This window comes from Paramormyrops kingsleyae, chromosome 20 (genome assembly GCF_048594095.1).
Source record: "Paramormyrops kingsleyae isolate MSU_618 chromosome 20, PKINGS_0.4, whole genome shotgun sequence".
Taxonomy (NCBI): Eukaryota; Metazoa; Chordata; class Actinopteri; order Osteoglossiformes; family Mormyridae; genus Paramormyrops; species Paramormyrops kingsleyae.
The window spans coordinates 10,013,238-10,033,930 of NC_132816.1; the positions used below are offsets into that span (position 1 = coordinate 10,013,238).

The window sequence follows — 20,693 nt, forward strand, 5'->3', positions numbered from 1 at the left end:
GACTACTTTACAGACTAGCTGGAGATGTACACACTACCAAACCAGTACCACAACAGATTCTCTGTTCTTTCTGTGTACTTGAGCAGTTGCACAGAAATGGGGATTTTGAGGCCTGGGTGTTTGAATGAGTGAAGAACATCAGGACGGACTGTACACCAGACAACAAGCCAGATGAAAGATTTGGCTAGATGCCTCAGCTGGCAAACCCTTCGACCAGAATAAGAGCCAAGACATTGCGGTGCCAAAGATGAGGACCAGCACTTGTCCGCAAAACTGGAGAAGATGATGAGTTTAAAAAGCATCTTCATAGACTATTAAGTTACTTATTTTTAAACTATTTCACTCTCAGAAAAAAGGGAACATCCTTGGTACTGTTTTGTTCCCCAAGGTGCAAATGACATTAATGTACGCCCCATGGTACAAAAAATGCTCCTCGCAGTCCATTTCTGTACCTTAAAAGGTACATTTACCTGCAGCTAGGGTACAATTGGCAGACCCTTGAGGGTACAGCCCCAGTGGCAAGTAATTGTACCCTCAAAGGTCTTTTTTCCTGAGTAAATTTGAAGATTTTGAATTTTACAGAAAAATAATTCTGACATATGAATATTTCTACGAAATTACATTGATATACATTTTCCCCAAGATGCCATTTCTGAATTACACTAATGAATTAAATGGGTGTGCATGATAATTTTGTTGTCAAGACATTGGGAAAATTAAAGTATGTTCAGTGTGGACATTGGTTCAGGCATTTCCTTGGTGAAATTCTTCACCAAATGGCACGAAGACTAGAGATCTTAGAAAACTGAAGCCAGACTTTACTGGGCTCCAAACATCCCTGCACACACTTTTGTCTCAGGAAGTGCAGCACATAAACCAGGGACACCCCGAATGGGACATGAGCCCTTCATGGGGAGACCATGCAGACCAGCCAGCCAGCTCTAAACACGAGAGCAGACTGAAAGAAGACACAAAGGACACATCAAGAAGATCAAGAACCATTCTAAGTTTTTATTGGGGGGGGGGAGAGAGATTGACAAGTTTTTCACTATACAGACAGCCTTCTGACCCAAGTTAAAAATAAAATGTAAAAAAATGACAGCCCAAGACGACAGAATGGTCCTGTTAAACACTAACCTAAACACTAGTATTTTTATGGCAGGGGAATTCAGTTAATGACCAGTACAATAAAAAACCCAAACAGTCTACTGTACATATTATTTTACCCCCCCCCCCCCCCCACCCTCCCAGTAATCACTTACATAAACTGTACATAAGTGTTCGACTCCACATTATCATAACTACCATGATGGTGGAGTTACTGAAGGCTATTTACAAAAATATTTTATATGCATGTCTCTATTGGTATTGATTCATCAAGCCAATGTCATACAAGCCAATCACAAGCTTCCACAATCTTTACTTGAACTTCATCCCCATAATAAGGAAAAATGTCAAAAAAGAAAAGAAAAGAAAAACATTTACATGAAACAAACATGCTATGAGGGAAATCATTAGGTCTCCCCTGGACACCATCAATGCCGAGTGCCTTATATCTTCAAAAACACGTGAATAAAGAGTTTGCTTTGTGCTCAGTTTTCCAGAAGTCTTTGGGCCAGACCTCTGTGGCATGTGCTTCTCAGAATTATTATCATCTCCTTTGACCCACAAATTTGTTAGACACAAGGAGTGTTTAGGGGTAAAAACATATCAATCACATTTTTTGCTTTGAAACTTAAACTTGATGAAACCTAAAACAAAGACAAAATGTAAAAGTATAAAAGCCACACAATAAAATTTATATATAATGGTAATATATGAAGTTGAAACATTCACAAATGTGAATGGTTAAACAAGTTGCACATCAAACCTGACAAAAATAATCAAAAGCATAAATAAAGTACTATTTAAAGAAAAGAAAACCTGAGTCAGTTCTTTTTTTTTCAAGTTATATCACCTTACAAAACAGTTTTCTTTCACTCAGTCCGTCTTTTGTGTATATTGCATTCTTTCATTTTCCCTTTCTAATGAGTCTCCATTCCAGAATTGAAGAACTAAAAAAATGTACACAGAGACCTCTAGCGGCCATTTGCTATAAGTGCATATCCGCCACAGTGTTCTAGTCCGCTATCTGTACGGTATTTCAAATATCTATGTCCCAGCAGACAGCAACAGTCACTCGACTGATGTGTCGTACAAGCCGGATATTAACTTAAGCGAAGGTTTTAGCAAAACTACTATGTCTAAAATTGCGTTTCTACCACTGCTCTTTGAAGGACATAGAAATTCAAAGATTTACCATAGACACGCTGCACACCAAAGACGGGCCAATCAGAAGCACAGCTCTTCATTGATACTGCGTATCAACATCATTTCTCCTGTGCATCACAAGATTTTCAAGATATGCTATATTTCATCTACCACTACTTTAGAAAGAGCTATACTTAAAAAAGAACAATTCTATTGTACAAGTTTTCCAACACCACACCTTAAAGGCTGCAGATTTTTAAGAATATATTTCATGTAGCACCTGCTAATGACACTTTAACCTCCAGATCAGATGTTAAAGTATCTAAATAACAGAGGTGGATAGTTCAGGTCCAGAGAGTACAAGTCCAGCTGAGTACTCAGTGACTGTGACTCTTTATACTCCACTGGTTGGTTGAAACAAAATCCTGGTCTGGACTTTTACTCTGTGGAGCTGAATTACCCACCTCTGCTAAATAGTTACTGAAGTCAGTCAATTACGAGGTGATGTTCGGAGCTTGCATTCATCTTCGTGGTTTGGGGCTCAGGTCTAAGTAACATTGATTTATTCACGGGAATTCTGTACAAATGTTCTGAGAAACCAAAATGTCAAGTGTATCAAACTCAGTGCACGATCCTTGAGTGAATTGCACTGAATTACACTGCGAGGACACACAGCATGGTGACCAAAGCAGATGGTTCCCATTGTCCAGACAGCTGCAGAAAGAAAATACTTGCAGGTAATTGGTGCAGAGGTGATCCCATCATAGTATTTAGTAGTACAAAGATATCTGACTTACTTGTTAACCGAATCCAGATTCAAAATAAGTTATGTTTCAGTGTCACAAGATAACCGGGACATGAAGGAATTAACATTTTGTTCACTCCAATTGTGCGTTTGGAGAATCACCACAAAGCAGTGCTTCCGAACCCGGTCCTCGGGGACCCGCAGACAGGCCACGTTTTGGAGCTGGGAGGGAGCAAAAATGTGTGCTGTTTGGCTGGGAGGGAGCAAAAATGTGTGCTGTTTGGCTGGGAGCTCAAAGTGAGCAAAAGGGCCCCCAAGAACTGTATCAGGAAACACTGCTATAAAGCGATAAGCAGACTATTCAAATTTCATTCTCTACATATTGCTCTTTGCTGCCAAACACTCGGCCTCCACCAGCACGAACGCATCCGGCTTTTTTCATCAAAAACAGTGGCGCTTCTTCACCTTTCCAGCATTGCTGTGCCCTACACAGCTGGATCGGTTAAAACAGCACACTTTCAGTACATCCTTTGCACATTGAGCTATTGCTGAAAAATGCACACAAAATGCCATAAAATATTGTACAATAATATTGTACAAAATATGGTACAATATTTGTTTTTCTAAACAAATTCAAGCACAAAATCTATAGCTATATACATGGCTACATACAGTTAAGCCAGCACAGGTGAAAAAACTGAAAGTATATCAGTATGTATTCAGTATGCAATCAGTATGTATTAATATCCAAATGAAAAGACCAGCAAAATGCTTCATGGTCATGATGACTTTCGCATGTCACTAGGCCATTTTTAAAAACACCTCCCTAGTGGATCGAATCCCTATGGCTCAAGCGATCAAGGGCCGTATCTTCAGGAAGTCTGAGGTCGCTGACCCCTAGAGTCCCACGCAGCTAAGCGACAATGACCTTCTTCATTAATATTTATTTGGGGCGGAATGAGTCACACAATTTCCATCAATCAACGATTATTTAAACCGCCGGAGGTCTAAAAACATTGCACTAATCTTTAGACTGTACATTTTTAAAATGTACGTAATAAAAAAAAGAGAAAAGATCTGAAGATCTCGCTGGCCATTAGAATAAGCAATTAATACGAAGTTAGCTAGTACATAAAGTTAAATTAACATGGAAATATAATTTGATGAAAGGAATCGGAGTAAAATGGTTCTGACATGCATGAAGAGGTCACCCTTAATTCCCAGGGCGGCTGAACATCAGCGCATCATCGCTGAATGGGAGGGTCACATGACCGCCTCTGCAGGTCGCTGCAGAACTGAAGAATTGAGCACATTTAGTGCACCAAAGCTATAAAAAAAAAAACGAACACACCAAGCACCCCCCCCACCCCCCCAAGCAGTGCTACACTGTGGCAGTTCTGGTGCTTCAAAGACAGACCACCCACAGGACTAAACATGCAGCCTGTCACAGTTACTCCTTACGAGGGGCATGAGGGTGTAAAGGGGGGGTCCCAGGTTAGCAGCCGGCTCCTGCCTCTCCTGTGTACAGGCTGAGGGGCGTGTGCAGCACAAACGAGACAAACAGCGAGACACCGTTCACATTCTAGGGATTAGTGGTGTTAAAGTGAGGCGGGAATACACAGGATGGGGGCCGAAGGTAAAGTATTTGGATCAGATGAGAGAGGCTGTGCATCAGGCTGCCATTCCAGTCCTTATCCGAGGAGCGGAGAACACCAAGCTGGCGCTGGTTCGGCCGCACGCTCTCGCTGGCGGGGGGAGGGGGGGGTGACCCCAAGCTCAGCGGAGGACGGCCCCATTGGAGGGGTGGGCCTGGAATCTGAAGGGAGCAGTGGGTTTCATGGGGATGACCTCCATGGTGGGATGGTCCCGGAATCTGAAGGGAGCAGTGGGTTTGGGTGATCAGCCCAGTTGCCTCTGTGGATCTCGTCTTGCCCGCCCCCCCTCCCTCCCCAGCTTCCTCCCCAGCTTCCTCCCCCTTCCTCGGCCTCTCGATCTCCGCAGCGGCGCTCTTACGGGTGGACTTCATTGGCTATAAGGCTGTCCTCTCCCGACTGGAAGTCCGCTTCGTTAATACTGTTCCTCGTGTTGATCATCTCCTCGTCCTGCGAGGACCCCTGGCCGTCCTCCTCCCCGCTTCCGGTTCCCGTTTCCTCTGATCCTGGATCCTGCAGAACCTGGGCGATATACATTTGCTGGGGGAAGGGGGAGGGGTGAAGAAAGAAAGAATAAAATAAAAATCGTCGGTCACGTAGATGTTTTTAAACCACATAAGTACTGACACAAATTCTAGCCTGGGATTTAGCATAACTGCTCCCCAGAAGAATATTTAAAATGGGTTTAAAGGTCCTTGTGAAGGCTGTCACATCACACAACTGAAATATGATACCCATGTATTGCTTATTTTTACAATCCTCTCTGCTAATTTAATTCAGTGCATGACCAGGACATACAGGATGTTCAGCTGTGCAACTGGAGGCTGCTCTCTGGTCATGTGACCCGACACACTCAGGTACTGGGCACAAGCCTAGAATGACACTGCTTGATGTCCCACGGATGAGACAAGATTCCACTTACTGCTGCCTTGTTGGTAGGAGAGGTGGTGGAGCGAGCCGGACGGCCATTCTCCACCCCATCTGCATCAGTATCCTTGGTGTCAATCTGGAAGAAGAGGAGGTAAGAATCACTGAGCCACTGGAAGCGTAGATGGGACAACAGCACCCCCTGAAGGTGGGATACAGTAACCTGTACCTGAAGAACAGTGACCCAGAGAACAAGAACCCATACCTTGTAGTTGTGGGCACTGAGGTACTTGAAATGCCCGAAGCAGATGTGGGAGAGACAGACCACGATGGTGATGATGAGGACCACCAACGTGAACATGGTTGTTGGGGTCACAAAGCCTATTAAAAAAAAAAGAAAACCACACATTAAAGGTTGGTTTTCACAAAGAAAATCCTCTGAACCAGGACCAAACAATGAATAATAAAAATAATAATAAATAAATGTTCACTAAATAAGCAAATGTATCAGGTCAAGTTCAGGATCAGTTCAGAGTATGAGCTGATTCAAATACAGATGTGCAAGAGTGAGATCATTCCAGATGACCGTGGGCGGTCTACCCAGATGAATTCTGGGTAGATTTGGGCACGTCTCAGAATCGTAGTGTGAGCGGTATCAGAGCGGTATCAGAGCGAAACTGGAGCGAGACAGAGCGACCGCTCCAGCCTTAATTAGAAAACCGCTCCGCACCCTGACCAAATTCCGCCCGCTCCGCTCCTTGCTCACGCTCCGCTCCGCTCCGCTCACATGCTCTGGATCAGATTGCTGATCAAAAAAGGAGCTTCTGTGGGTTTGGCTGAGCAGCTTGGAAGGGATTTCAAAACGATTATTCATAATCAGAGATGGACATTTCAGGTCCAGAAAGTAAAATTCTAGACCAAGATTTTGTTTCAACCTGCCAGTTGAGTACTCTGTGACTCCTAACACTCAACTCACTGGTTGAAACAAAATCTTGGTCTGGAATTTTACTTTCTGGACCTGAAATGTTAGTGATTATTAGCAAAGGTGGACGACACTTAAACCTCAAGGCCACAACAATTTCATCTGCTGGCCAGACTCATAAGCCAAGAGAAAGGTAGATGAATGAGTTACAGCGCTGATTCCCAACCCCGAGCCCACAGACCAGTACCGGTCTATGGCCAGTATTGCACCAGGCCCCAGGCTGGGGGTCTTGCTGAGGGCTTGATTCATTTCTAAAAATGAACTATACATTTTAAATACGTTCACATATTCTGTTCACATCCGGGAAAAAATTAAAAAGGATAAACTTGTGAAAACGCCAATCAATTCACTCGAACCCCCCCCACAGTCCGCATCCAGCGTAGAGCTGCCTCACCTGTGCGCACAGTGGAGAAGAAGAGCAACCAGAAGAGGCAGAGGATGGGCGCGGCCACCACCTGGGTGACGGCACCTGAGTGGATCTTCTTGTCCAGCTTGGAGGGCAGGTAGGCGTAGTACATGTTGTATCTGTCCACCAGGTGCTTCAGCAGCATGTACATGAGGCCTGAGAGAAAGCGAGGAGACACACTTTCAAAGAGGCATCTATACGCCCTTTCAACGCCGCAGGACGTGGCTGCACTTCACGACTTTTATTTCAACACTCTGCTTAAGTTTAACAGCGATGGGATTTTTCTCCCTACTGCAAGCAGTAAGTTCAGCACGGATGAACACGCAGCTACATACAGCATACAGCATCGTCTATGACCAATATATGTATAACTGAGGTTGATGTGATACTAAGCCTAGCTAAACTCAAAATAAATAAATCGCAGGGGCCTGATGGCATCTTACCAATAGTCTTAAAAGAGATGAGGGATATTATTAGCCAACCTTTAACTTTAATATTCCAGAAATCGTTATCTGCGGGTGTGGTACCATCAGATTGGAAGCATGCTAATATAACACCCATATTCAAAAAAGGGGATAGAAGTAATCCAGCAAACTATAGGCCAATCAGTTTAACTAGCATTACTGGAAAAATAATGGAAGCTATAATTCAAGTGAAAATGGTAGATTACCTAGATGCAAATAACATCATGAAGGATAGCCAAAATGGATTTAGGAGAGGTAGATCCTGCTTAACGAATCTACTTGAGTTCTTTGAGGAAGCTACAAGTGAAATTGATCACAAAAAGGCCTATGATGTGATTTACTTAGATTTCCAGAAGGCCTTTGATGTTGTCCCCCACAAACGTCTCTTGCTAAAGCTTAAAGCTGCAGGGATTTTAGGAACTGTGGCAACTTGGATCAAAAACTGGCTAACTGACAGGAAGCAGCGAGTAGTTATTAGAGGCACAATGTCACAGTGGGCCTCCGTTCATAGTGGGGTACCGCAGGGTTCAATTTTAGGACCTCTATTGTTCCTAATTTACATTAATGATATTGACACAAATACATACAGTAAACTGGTTAAATTTGCAGACGACACCAAGGTGGGCGGGGTAGCAGATACTAATCTAGCAGCAGAGAGGCTTCAACGGGATCTGGATTTAATTAGCGAATGGGCTGATACATGGCAGATGAAATTTAACACAGATAAATGCAAGGTAATCCATGCAGGGAGCAGAAATATAAAGTACAGATATTTTATGGGTTCCACTGAAATAAAGGTAGCTGATTACGAGAAAGATCTCGGTATGTATGTTGATGCTTCCATGTCCCCCTCTCGCCAGTGTGGGGAAGCAATAAAAAAAGGCGAACAGAATGTTGGGTTATATCTCTAGATGTGTGGAGTTTAAGTCAAGGGAGGTGATGTTACACTTATATAATTCCTTGGTAAGACCCCACCTAGAATACTGTGTGCAGGTTTGGTCACCATACCTCAAGAAGGACATTGCTGCCTAGGAAAAGGTGCAACGAAGAGCTACGAGAATGATTTCTGGTCTTAGAGGAATGTCTTATGAAGAGAGGTTAGCGGAACTGAATCTGTTTAGCCTTGAGCAAAGGAGACTAAGGGGGGATATGATTCAGGTCTATAAGATTCTAACGGGTCTGGATGCTTTTCAGCCAAATGACTATTTCAATATTAGTCTAAATACTAGAACTCGTGGCCATAAGTGGAAATTAGAGGGAGAACATTTTAAAACAAATTTGAGGAAGCACTTCTTTACACAGCGTGTAGTTAGAGTATGGAATAGTCTTCCTGCTAGTGTAGTGGAAGCTAAAACCATGGGTTCCTTTAAATCAGAGCTAGATAAGATTTTAACAACTCTGAGCTATTTGTTAAGTTCTCCCCAAACGAGCTTGATGGGCCGAATGGCCTCCTCTCGTTTGTAAATTTCTTATGTTCTTATGTTCTTACATTTTTAATAAGCATTCAGAATGCATGAGAGGATCTTATTGGGCAAGGGAGCGGAGATTTCACACAACACGCTAAACCAAAGGGCTAATCGCCACCCTGAACAAAATCATATTAACACGAAGAACAAAATCAAACGATATAAATTAATAAAGAATTAAAAATAAGAAATAAGAAGTCATAAGAAAGTATTAGTCATCAAATAAGTAAATAATTAAATATTGATTGATAACAGCTGTGCAGCTGGTAGAGCCAGCAAGAAGGGATGTGGTGACTCACCGAAGGGGACAATGATGGGGCAGGTGATGCTGTACGTCATGACGACGGTGAAGACGGACATCATCCAGGCGTAGGCGGCGCCAAACTGGAATTCGTAAGCTTGGTGCTGGTGGGGGCACGACAGACACACTCTGTTAGCTCACGCACTTTTGACACAGGCAGACAGCTTCCTTGGCAAACGCAAATGGAAGTTGAAACAAGTTCATGGAATTACTCAGGAGGGACTTTATACTTTTGCGTCGTTCCCTTTTTTCTTTAAGATTAAACCCCAGATGTTGCAAGGGGGGGCTCCCATGGATTGTGATCGTCTGTCCAGCGCATCCCACAGATGCACGATCGGATTGTGATCTGGGGCATTTGGAGGCAAATCAACATCTTGAACTCTCCATCATGGTCCTCAAACCGTTCCGGAATAATCTTTGCAGTGTGGCAGGGAGCATTGACTTGCTGATAGAGGCTACTACCACTGGAGAATACGGTTGCCATGAAGGGCCGTACTTGGTCTGCAACAATGTTTAAATAGGTGGTACGTGTCAAAGTGGCATCCACAGGAATCCCAGGACCCACAGACTCCCAGCAGGACATCGCCCAGAACATGACACTGACTCCACCCACCTGCCTGCTTCCTAGAGTGCAGGGAGGCCTAGCTCCGCTCCTGGGGGGCCAGGTTTGCAGATTTCCCTGCTCAGACACACCTACTAGACCTGGTAATTAACCGATTAAGAAGTGTTTGAGCAGGAAAATCTGAAAAACTGTGTTGGCTTCTGCCCCCCTGTTGGCACGCCCACCATAGTGCATCCTGGTGCCATATCTTCCCCAAGTAAATGACACACATTCACTCGGCCGCCCACATGATGCAACAGAAAACATCACTCATCAGACCGGGCCACTTTCTTCCATTGCTCTCCTGTGAGATCAGACCAGACAGGCAAGCCTTCACTCCCCACGTGCATCATTGAACCCTGGGCGTCCATGACCCCAGTGCAAGTTCACCGGTTAGCCTTCCTTGGAGCACTTTTGTTCGGTACTGACCACTGCCTACAGGCAACACCCCAGAAGACCTGCTGTTTTGGAGATGCTGTGACCCAGTCATCATCACAACTTGGCCCTTGTTAAAGTTGCTCAGATCCTCGCACTTCCCCATTTTTCCTGCTTCCAACACTCATGTTAAAGAACTGACTGCTCACTTGTCCAATATATAATGACACCCTTGACAGGTGCCATTGTAACAAGATAATCGATGTTATTCCCTAAACCTGTCAGTGGTTTCAATGTTACGGCTGATCGGTGTGTAATATTGCTGTAATATACAGCTACTCCAAGGCTGCCCACACAGGGGCTCCTCCCCCCCCCCAGCATTTTCCCAAAATACTGACCCGCTTGACGTTGCGCCTCTCCGCGGCCGAGCGAGCCAGGCACAGCCGGATCATGTACATGAGCAGGCCGGGGATCCGGAGCAGGTCCATGGCGTTCCCGATGAACGCCGAGGCGATGACATAGTTCACGAAGAAGGCGCCGTTGTCTGGGAGGAAGACACACCTGTGGAGTGCGAGAGGACAGGAGAGAGGATGACGAGGACGGAGACCGAGCGGTACAGGATGGGGGGTGCGGAGGGCGAGGGGCAGACGTGCTGAGAGGCCCCCATGTCAGCATGACACCCCCAACATGGTCTGCTAGCACCAAACTCATGCACCCGCTCAACAATTTAATTCAACACTTTTAAAAATACGGTAACAGCAACCCACAACCAACAAACTGAGTCTACAAAGCCTGTTTTGACAGGAATGCCCCCCCAGCACCTGTCATGCATCCTGAATGCTCTATATAATACTATTCTAACACAACATGTGTTTCAAGCTTTAAATTTGACAAACGGCAAACTGCTATTTATTGGGCTTGAATTTGAAATAAATGACACAGAGACATAAAGGAGGATTTCAAAGAAAATGGAGTGAAAGAAAATGTTCCTGGACAAGAAAGCAGGAATGTTCAAACCTTTTGAAATGTTCAAACAATTAACCTCTATCACCTAAAATTTAGGTTGCCTTTAAACGAATGTGTTGGAAACTCGAGACACATTTCACATGTCAACAGTCTCATTTCAAGAGCACATCCCCAAAAAAACACATTACTGTCTCATATGCTAGAGCAGGGGTCTCCAACTCCGGTCCTGGAGAGCTACTATCCAGTAGGTTTTCTATCCTACCTGGCTTCTGATGAGCCACACCTGTTCTCAGGTAAATACCAGGAGCAGGTGTGACTCATCAGAAGCCAAGTGGGACAGAAAACCTACTGGATAGTAGCTCTCCAGGACCGGAGTTGGAGACCCCTGTGCTAGAGGAACAAACTCCATGTCTCCTTGTCTTTGCACTGAAAAATGTTTCCCCAGACTCATAAGAAAGAATAAGAACATATCGCCTGGTAAAACAGACCAGCATATATGACCATGTGGTCTATAATTAAAACCCAATCAAACACTCGGAATACTCTTAACAGAAGAATACTGCAGGAAAAGGCTCCACAGAAAATAACAACGAAAAACAGAGTAAAAGACACCACTTACTCAAATCTGATTGGGGCATCGACCAAGATTTTCTTGTCGAAAAGCCAGCGGAAGAAAACATCCAAACTGCATAGGTGGTAAAAACAAAGATTTTGTTTTATACAAGTTTTCCCCAATAATAACAACATTGCTGCATAATATTTGAGGCAGCAGCCTGACATCTACATGGAGGCGAGCTGAGGGACTGGCTAAAATGCTAAGAATGCTTTCATCGTGCTTCTGCCGCCAACGAAGTCCACCTCTCTGTAATTACACCCGCCGTTCCCCCACTTCGCAGTCCCATGGCTATTTTATTAGGCTCTCGGCTTGTCCTGTTGCCGCGGAAATACCTGCTGAGTCCAAGGGAAGGAAGTAGAAGCACCATAAAGATGAGAAACGTGTAGCACTTGTGCATGGTGGTCCTGTTCTCCCCCGACCTGAAGCAAACAGGAAAAGGGGCAAGCTGAGAAGCAGCAGGGAGACCCGGAGGCTCGGGCAGCCGGTCGCAGCCGAACAGGGAGCTCGTGTCTCATAAGTTTTAGTGAAAATCGAAAAAGTGCATGACAGAGTATGCAGATACCTGGTCCAATGGGCTTCAAAGAAGGCTGAGTAGTAGACGATGGTGGGCAGCAGGGCAGAGAAGGCCCAGAGCAGCAGGGTGGGGAAGAACTGCGTAATGATGGGGTTCTTTGGGGGAATGAGATTCATGTTAGAGCCGCGTTTCCCAGCCCGGTCCTCTGGGACCCGCAGACACCCCCGCAGACACTCCCGCAGACAGTCCCGCAGACAGTCCCGCAGACAGTCCCGCAGACAGTCCCGCAGACACCCCCGCAGACACCCCCGCAGACACCCCCGCAGACACTCCCGCAGACACCCCCGCAGACACTCCCGCAGACACACCCGCAGACACACCCGCAGACACACCACATTTCTGCTCCCCCCCAATTCCTGGTAGGGGGTCCCCAAGGACCATGTAGAGTCACACTGTGATATAGATGGTCTGTGCTGTAAATCAATGGTTTTTGCTGTGGGAAAGTTTGTCTTCATGGGAACATTTCTCACATCTAAGGTCAGAATGTCATGTTTTCAAATTCAGGAAAGTATAGTTATATTCTCAATCAAATTCAGGAGTGCACCATTTATATTCTAAATGTGCTTAACAGGAACATGCTAAAATGCTTTCGGTAGACTTGGGGGTTGATGAGTACGTAGCTAAATGTTCCATAACACTTAGGGTGTAAACACTGCTTCAGAAGGATGTCCCCCCCTTACATTGAGGTACTCCACTGGCTTGGTGACATTGAACTTGTCCATGGTGCTGATGATGATGGCCGGAGTGGTGAGGAAGAAGAGCAAGAGGAAGAGGATGCAATTGATGATGAAGCAGCGCACCCACCAGGAGACACCCCCAAGAGACAAGTTCTCCCTACAAGGAAGGAAAAAAGATACACATACATTGTACAGTGGCCTGAGCAGTCACCTGAACGGGGTTAGAAACAAGCAACTTCCATCTGCCAACATCAATATGACATTAAAAACATAAATTCAAAATATAAAAGTGCTATAAAGTAGGGGTGAGAGATATGGCCAGAAAGTTATATCACAATATTTTTGGTTAGAATCACAATCCACAATATAGATCATGATTTTTTTAAATGTATGTAGTAATGTTAAATAACCAATTAAAAAACATCAATTAAGATATTAATTCTCGCAAGACTTAGCCACTAAGATGATTGATAAAGAACTGAGATATACAGACAGCGCTGAGATGTTATGCAGACTGAAATTGTTTTTGTTTCACATCAGTCAGTTTTTGTCGTAGTAGGCATCGCGTCATCCATGCTTGCCTGTTTGTTCTGTTGTTATAATAATAATGTTAGTGCACTTGTACCTGAGCATTCATTGGACGCTCAGCCTAGCTGCACTCCCTGTCAGCATGTATGTTTGTGGAATGGAATGCCTTATGTGTATGCTGCATCGGACAAAATGCTTAACTAAATTAAATGCAATTGTAGTCCCTGAGATACTTCTGAAATGAGTATCATGAATACAATTGTATCCGGTTATGATAAAATATTGCAATATTGCCCACCACTACTCTAAAGTGTACAGCATGAACCCAATCCTTCCCCTAACTATATTAAGCAAAAAGTACCCCTGCCTTGAAGAATAACACACCTATATCCACTACCAACTGTCTGTAACAGAGATTTACTATGTCAATGCCTGAAGAAAGTATTCACCAGAATTCCCTCGCAAAATAATTCATTTGCAGTCTGACATGCAATCTAACCTCATATAATGAGATGATTTCCCATAGTGCTGTTATTGTAATTGCATTAGTGTCTGCGATTGGATGTGTGTAATTGGAAGTGTACAGCAAAACGGGTTCCTCCTCCTGCAGTATATCAGCTCAGTCCCCACGATGTCTGGCTCACCAGCCACGCTGTCCGATGCTGAGCTATTAGCTGTCAAGCAAGGTCAGGTACTGGGAGAAATCGCTGACTACAGGCCAAACTAGCAGCCTCCAGGTGGCTCCACCAATCTTCTTGGCTTTTTGTCCTGAGTGAATCTCTCCATTGACTAGACAATCTGCGGACAGTTTCTCTACAGGCTTCAAAACATTCCCCCAGAAAAACTGTTCTCCTTACATTGAGCATTGCCATTCAATTGACACAACCATGCTATTTTTAGGGTCACAGTAACAGGATTTGTAAACTACCTTTTCAATTAAAAGGACCTGGATTTCACTTAAGCACTGAGTTCTTGCTGTGTGCTGATTGGTCAGTCTCCTACAATCATGCATGTGTCACTAATGTTAATGTGAAACAGCTGGATGAGTCTTTCAATCAAGGAAATACACCAGTTGAAGCACAAAAAGAACTGAACTATTTTGCCAAGCGCAGGAGCTTTTCAGTTTTAAAGGAATTTGCAAGACCTGAAGCTCAAAGTGTCCTTTCTGACAGGGATTGTCTGGTCACCCAACATTACCTCTATCCAAGGCCAAGTTCAGCGGTAGAACCATAAAACCAGAGCCATTACATTTCTTAACAATCTACACAGGAAGGCTTCTCTGGGCGAGAACGAGTGCATACAAATCGCGAGCGAATATGAAACCGGTTAGAATGTCCGGCGATATCTGCTTCTTCTCAGGCAGCCGCCGCCAACGTGCCTACAGCAGCTGCCTCGACTGATCTACTGAAATCCGACAGACAACAAAAATGGCTCGCGGCGGGAACTAACAATCGCGCTGGGGATGTTTCCCGCGAAGCGACCCAGTTACATACGTAATTAGGCGATGTCGGGGAGTCCTCAGAATGCAAAAGGAATTCTGAGGAGAGCAGGCGTAGTCAGCAAAGAGGTACACCGTGGGGCTCAGCCAAGCGAGGCCCAGCGAAGACACCATGTTGATTCCCAAAGACAGATGTTTCATGAAGCTTGCCAGGAAACCCAATAGCTAAAAGGAGTACGTTGTGTAAATTTCAATGAACCTTTGTGCTTTGCGTATGGGTCAGATCCATTGAGAAATCCTTGAAGTCATTCTTGGTGAGATGATGGGAGACTAAACCCGATGACAGATAAAAGGCACAAGTACCAAGGGAAAATGGAAAAATAATCTCGTCGTCCACAGGCCAAAACTACCCAATGGTGGTTTGTTTGTACATTTGTACATTACACTTGTATTGTTTTTAAAGAGGTAGAGTTGTAATGACACACAACCACTTTGTGAATCAAGGCTCATTAATATACATGGAAGGAAACCAGATATAATTATTGCTCAAGGGGCCAAATATACTTCCACAGTTCATTGAGAAAGTCCAGCTACATAACAAACCAGTATGAGCCCTCAAAAACCTCAGTGTAGCTATAGGATGCAGCTGCTTCAAAGCATGAGCACTTTGACTGTACAGCTCAGTTGGTTGACTTTGAAGTCACTGACACACCTGGAGGCAACCAAGCTAATCAACAAGAGATACGAACGATGCGATCTGCCAAAGACTGGAGGCAAATTCTTCTCCATCAACCAGACGGGCAAAGCATCCCAAAAAATACATTCTATTGTACTTCTCAGCTGAAGCAGTCATTGTGTGCTTCGTAACAGCCTGCTACAGCAGAATTTTTTTTTTTTTGAAATATATACAAGAATGTAAAAATTGCACTAAATGTAATTAATACACACCAAGATCACGAAGAGCAGCTGGTATAGGAAGCTTGAAAAGTAGAATTTATGTGCTCTGCTAAACAATTTAACATTTTATTATTAAATTAAAATGTATTGCATGCTTTACTCCTTGCTGAAATCAATAATATCTCCCAGGTAGTGATTTCCCATTACAAGTTTCAGTAGCACTTTACTTGAGGGTGCACAATCACTTATTAGTAACTCAGTTACTACTGACGTACAAATCATGAACAAATATAGTACGTACTTGAGATAAAAGAAAAGTCACCATTCATTAATGATGAACAAACATGAGGTCAGTATGTAACGTTATTCATTACTTGTTCCTTCAGTAGTTTACAAAGGTTTACACAATTAACAGATATAGTAACAAATACTGTAACTGCTTGGGGTAAAAGATGTGTCACAATTCATTAATGATGAACAAACATGAGATAAGTATGTAATTACGACTTAGTTTGTGATTAAGTAATACACACATAATAGCATAATACCACATTATTTGTGCACTGTCAAGTACAGTAAAGTGTTATCCAAGTTTCTACTCCAATTTCCCAATTATTCTTTGGTGCAGTGAAAAGAGCATTTCACCATAATGTAGGAGCACTCTAAGAAGCTGCTAATTACTGTCACTGGAAATTTTTTTACTTCCATTAGAAAATTAAGATAACTGTTAGTGGCTTCTACCACAGGAAACATTTTACAGTTATCGAAATTTCAATTAAGCTCCTCACATTCAACAAATGTAGCCAGAGAGAACCTAAAACTGTGGGAGTGTACCATCTAGATTTTTCCAGATATAAATAGCAGTATTGAGTAAGAGGTATCGACAAGATGCTCTTCGTTCGATGACCAACAGGCCGTTTATCTCTGGCTCCATGGCAACAAGGGCAAAACTAAGCCAGCTGACCATCCCGACAGTGACGGGCAAGGGGGTTTTCATGGGACTCAACATTTCTGGGCACCCTGAATACCTGCTTCTACACACTTCTTATGGGAGATTAGTCTGTTCTCTCTCTGAAACATCAGAGTCTGTCCTATTAGTGGCAGAAGATTTAGTGTGTAATTAAAATCAGACCAAATATATCTAGCTGTCCTGACTGGTTTGGATATATATATATATATTTGTTACTAAAATGACTTGTTACTAAAAGTAAACATCTGATTGATGAATTAATTTAGGCAGCAGACAGTATGACACTGACTTGGGGCAAATAAAGATCAGGTGCTGGTTAAGCGGTTAAGGAGCTTCAGTGCATCAGGAGATACTCAGCCCTTTAATTAAAGGCAATTAGCCACAGAGAAGACTGGGTGCCTCACCATCGCACATTCTGTGGGTCTGGGGCATAGGAGACGCTCCAGTTGTAGATATGCAAGCTTTCGCTGAACTGAGACGACTTGGGCTCGTGGCGACATTTGCAGCCCTGACAGTGGCAGGCATTGAAGTCCTTCAGGATTCTGCGAGCGAGAGAGAGAAAGAGAGAGAGGACAAACTGCCTCAGTCACGGCGGGACACTGGCGTGACTGGAGCCAGTCCCCACAATGCACATCAGCATACACACACTCACATGCTGCATCACACACAGACCACTCACCTTCCGTATTTAAAGGTCCAAAAAGAGAGTGATATCGCGGCAAAAGCCCCTGCTCTCAGTGGATAAGGCATTAAAGGCCATCAGATTAAACATTTAAGGCATGTTTCCATACAGAAAATAGCATTTCAACTGCCTCTGGCCTCTTGCATCAGGAGAGGAGGATGTTTATACAGCACAGAATTCTACAGCTAACAAGCACCTGGGAAATGACAATACTGCAATAACAGAATAAAAACAGAAAAAGGCCCCAGTGCCCAGTTACTGATCCATTACATGGACACAGGCTCAGTCTGTCACCTGCAGTTAATAACAACAACTGCAGGTTTGGTCGAAACATGCCCCCATTCTAACAGGGAACCACAACACATCCCAAAATGGGGGGGGGGGGCGGGGACACAGGATCATCAAAACTAGACCTGCATGATGTGCCAAGTTAATATCAACATCGCATGTTATGCACATGCATTTGTCAATTCACAAGGATCGCAATAATCAGCTTGGTTGGACAGTTTCTAATTTTTAATTTCGTCATTTCAACAGTATTTTCAAAAGTAAATGCTTTGTCAACACTGCTTTTTGGCAACACCAACAACTGACTCGATAGACACTATTGGTAGATCATAAGAAGTCCTATTCATCTATAGTTTGTTTTCAGTTAGTTTTCAACTCCTTTCTCACTTCAGAAATATCTTGATATTTATCACTAAATAAAATTAGAATTTTTTCCAATATCACGCAGCCCTAATCAAAACCTACCAAAACTACTTTCTCTGATTTGTTGAATTTGTTTCTCTGAATTTTAATCACTGCATTTTCTTTTGTATGTTTTAACTTTGTTGCTCATAATGCGATTTCTGCTTAATGATACTCATAAATAAATGTTACTCATACATTTTTTGGGAGACAAATTGGCTATACTGATTCCACTTATTTCGATCAAATGTAAATACATTTCAGTAACTGACCCAGTTTTCAAACAACGTGTGTTTATTAAATTGAACAGGCCTGTTTTACTTCTTAATACCTGATTGTAGAAGTTCCTCCAATATAGACTCAGTATTACAATAGCAGTGCGCTTCCATTATAAAGCAGACTGATCCTCCCAGCACCAGGAAAATAATTCTACTCAGCTGCATCACGTGCAATTTTCCACAAGAAGACAACTTGCTTTCAATGAAGAGCACAGACACAGAGCAGAATTGATACTGTATCTGTCATTATACTGTGACACTCCAAACATGATTATAGTTATGAAATAGAGCACAAATTGCAAGCCATTGATAAAGCCGACATTAACGTTTCTATTTTGGTCCTCTACTTTTCAAAATGTCACCCCTACAGATGCACACATGCACACACACACACGCACACACACACACACACACACACACACACACACACACACACACACACACAGAAAAGAGGCACACAGAAGAATGACTCACACTGCAGTCATCGCCTCGTTCTGGAAAGTGACAAACGCCATCCCGAGAGGTTTCGTGTTGACTTTCTCCTTCTCCTTCCTGTACTCCTCCTTCAGCTTCGACTCCAGCTTGGTGTAATAGCTCACAGCCTCCTCCTGTCCGCACAAGAGAAAAAGACACCTTTCCATATCCTTTGTCAAATCGCTTCCCTCCCTTAAAGCCACGTCTGGCTTGCGAATCCCGTCTTGCACGTCCTCGGCCTGGTGTTGACGCTCTAACTTTTAATGAAGCCCGACACGAGCTCCGCACATCTGCTCGTAACGACCCACAACCGCTGTCAGCAAACACTTTGGAAAACGCCAAAAAATGAGCCTTCACTAGCATACGCACTTTTTGTTTTTCACGCACGAGTTAAGCGAGAGAACTTTCACGTTGCTGAACTTCCACAAGTCTGCTTATTTTTAGATAAATCAACTAATAAAATGTGAAACATATTGTAATGCCGAGTGGGTGAATCACAGGAGCGACTCGTAGGGATCCGCTCATTTGTGAAGCAGGCTAGCCTACGCAATGGGGAAAATAGATACAGGGGTATGAGGGACACATTGCTGTTTACATTACATCGACACACTCAATACAAAGGGAAAAAGACACAGCAAGACTGAACTACTCACAAACCAACTGGGACTAATGAACTATATTAGGGGGAAGACACAATACACCTAAAACCCAACAATAAACAATAATTTTCTCCAACCGTGAATCGAATTAGCTACAGCATGGGGGATGACGTCATCGACCCGTTCCACAGCTGGTGCCTCACAATACAATATGCTTCCGCTGACTTTATTTTTTTCCCTCAAAATGGAATACGCTCTATATATATATATATATATATATATATATATATATATATATATATATATATATATATATATATATATATATATATACACACACATACACACACACACACACATACACACACACACACACACACACACACACACACACTCACACTCACACTCACACTCACACTCACACTCACACTCACACTCCGAACCAGCCAGGACAGGTAGGATAGACATATTTTTTCCCCTGCCACTATATTCCTAATCCTCTCAGAAATTAGAAGTCTCAAGCAGAGACGCTGCGATTTTGAAGGTCTGCTTTCCATCCTTACGCAGATGGTCTCCTGGCATTCCTGTCTACCTCTGTGTCAGCATACGGCAGAAACGGCGCTGTTTGGTCACACCCCCTCCCGCCATTCATCGCTGAGCGCCCCCTAGAGGACACAGACCTCTTCGCATCCCTTGATGATGCAGCAGCAGAGGTGTCCACACGGCTTAGGGTTGATCATGGTGGGGACGTGCTCCTTGGCCATCAGGTCAGTGAAGAACTTCTTGCTTCGCTCTGCCTTCTTTCTGCAGGTGACGTAACCCCCCCCCCCCCACAAGTTTAAAACATCACACTGTGCACCAACGTCATCTTCAACAACCAGACAGCCAGTCATGCCAAAAATGACAAAATATTTTAAAAATAAAAAATTCCATTTAGGTCTGAAGAGCCGCTCCTTTAAGGAGATGTTGCAAACACTGGGATTTAACTTTAATGGCAGAAGATTAGCTACGAGATGTCAGTGCTAGCCTACTGTGTCCTTAATATATGGACACATCATCGTTAAGTTCAGGATCTGAACACCAAATGAACTTCCGAATTCTGACAAGCCTCTTGCCATCTCCCCATGCAGAGCTTCCGTGCTGCTGCAGACAGCATTGGGGAGATGCTGACAATCACACTCACTGTCACCAGAAG

At 43.6% G+C, this 20,693-nt stretch overlaps 1 protein-coding gene across 7 annotated transcripts in view; it reads right to left on the bottom strand.

Annotated features, from left to right (window-relative positions):
* Positions 1-986: 986 nt before the first annotated feature.
* LOC111852384 (CSC1-like protein 2) overlaps positions 987-20,693 on the bottom strand; it is a 52,539-nt gene continuing 32,832 nt past the window's right edge. For all 7 annotated transcript variants that reach the window (XM_072703712.1, XM_072703711.1, XM_072703714.1 and 4 more), the window contains 14 exons: positions 20,179-20,302; positions 18,900-19,033; positions 17,180-17,317; positions 12,946-13,099; positions 12,254-12,360; positions 12,024-12,110; positions 11,695-11,760; positions 10,508-10,670; positions 9,132-9,237; positions 6,891-7,058; positions 5,780-5,895; positions 5,570-5,653; positions 5,009-5,187; positions 987-4,868 (listed from right to left, as the gene is read on the bottom strand). In XM_072703712.1, the coding sequence (XP_072559813.1) occupies positions 4,772-4,868; positions 5,009-5,187; positions 5,570-5,653; positions 5,780-5,895; positions 6,891-7,058; positions 9,132-9,237; positions 10,508-10,670; positions 11,695-11,760; positions 12,024-12,110; positions 12,254-12,360; positions 12,946-13,099; positions 17,180-17,317; positions 18,900-19,033; positions 20,179-20,302 (1,723 nt within the window). In that variant the 3' untranslated portion in view covers positions 987-4,771. The remainder of the gene's footprint in view (positions 4,869-5,008; positions 5,188-5,569; positions 5,654-5,779; positions 5,896-6,890; positions 7,059-9,131; positions 9,238-10,507; positions 10,671-11,694; positions 11,761-12,023; positions 12,111-12,253; positions 12,361-12,945; positions 13,100-17,179; positions 17,318-18,899; positions 19,034-20,178; positions 20,303-20,693) is intronic.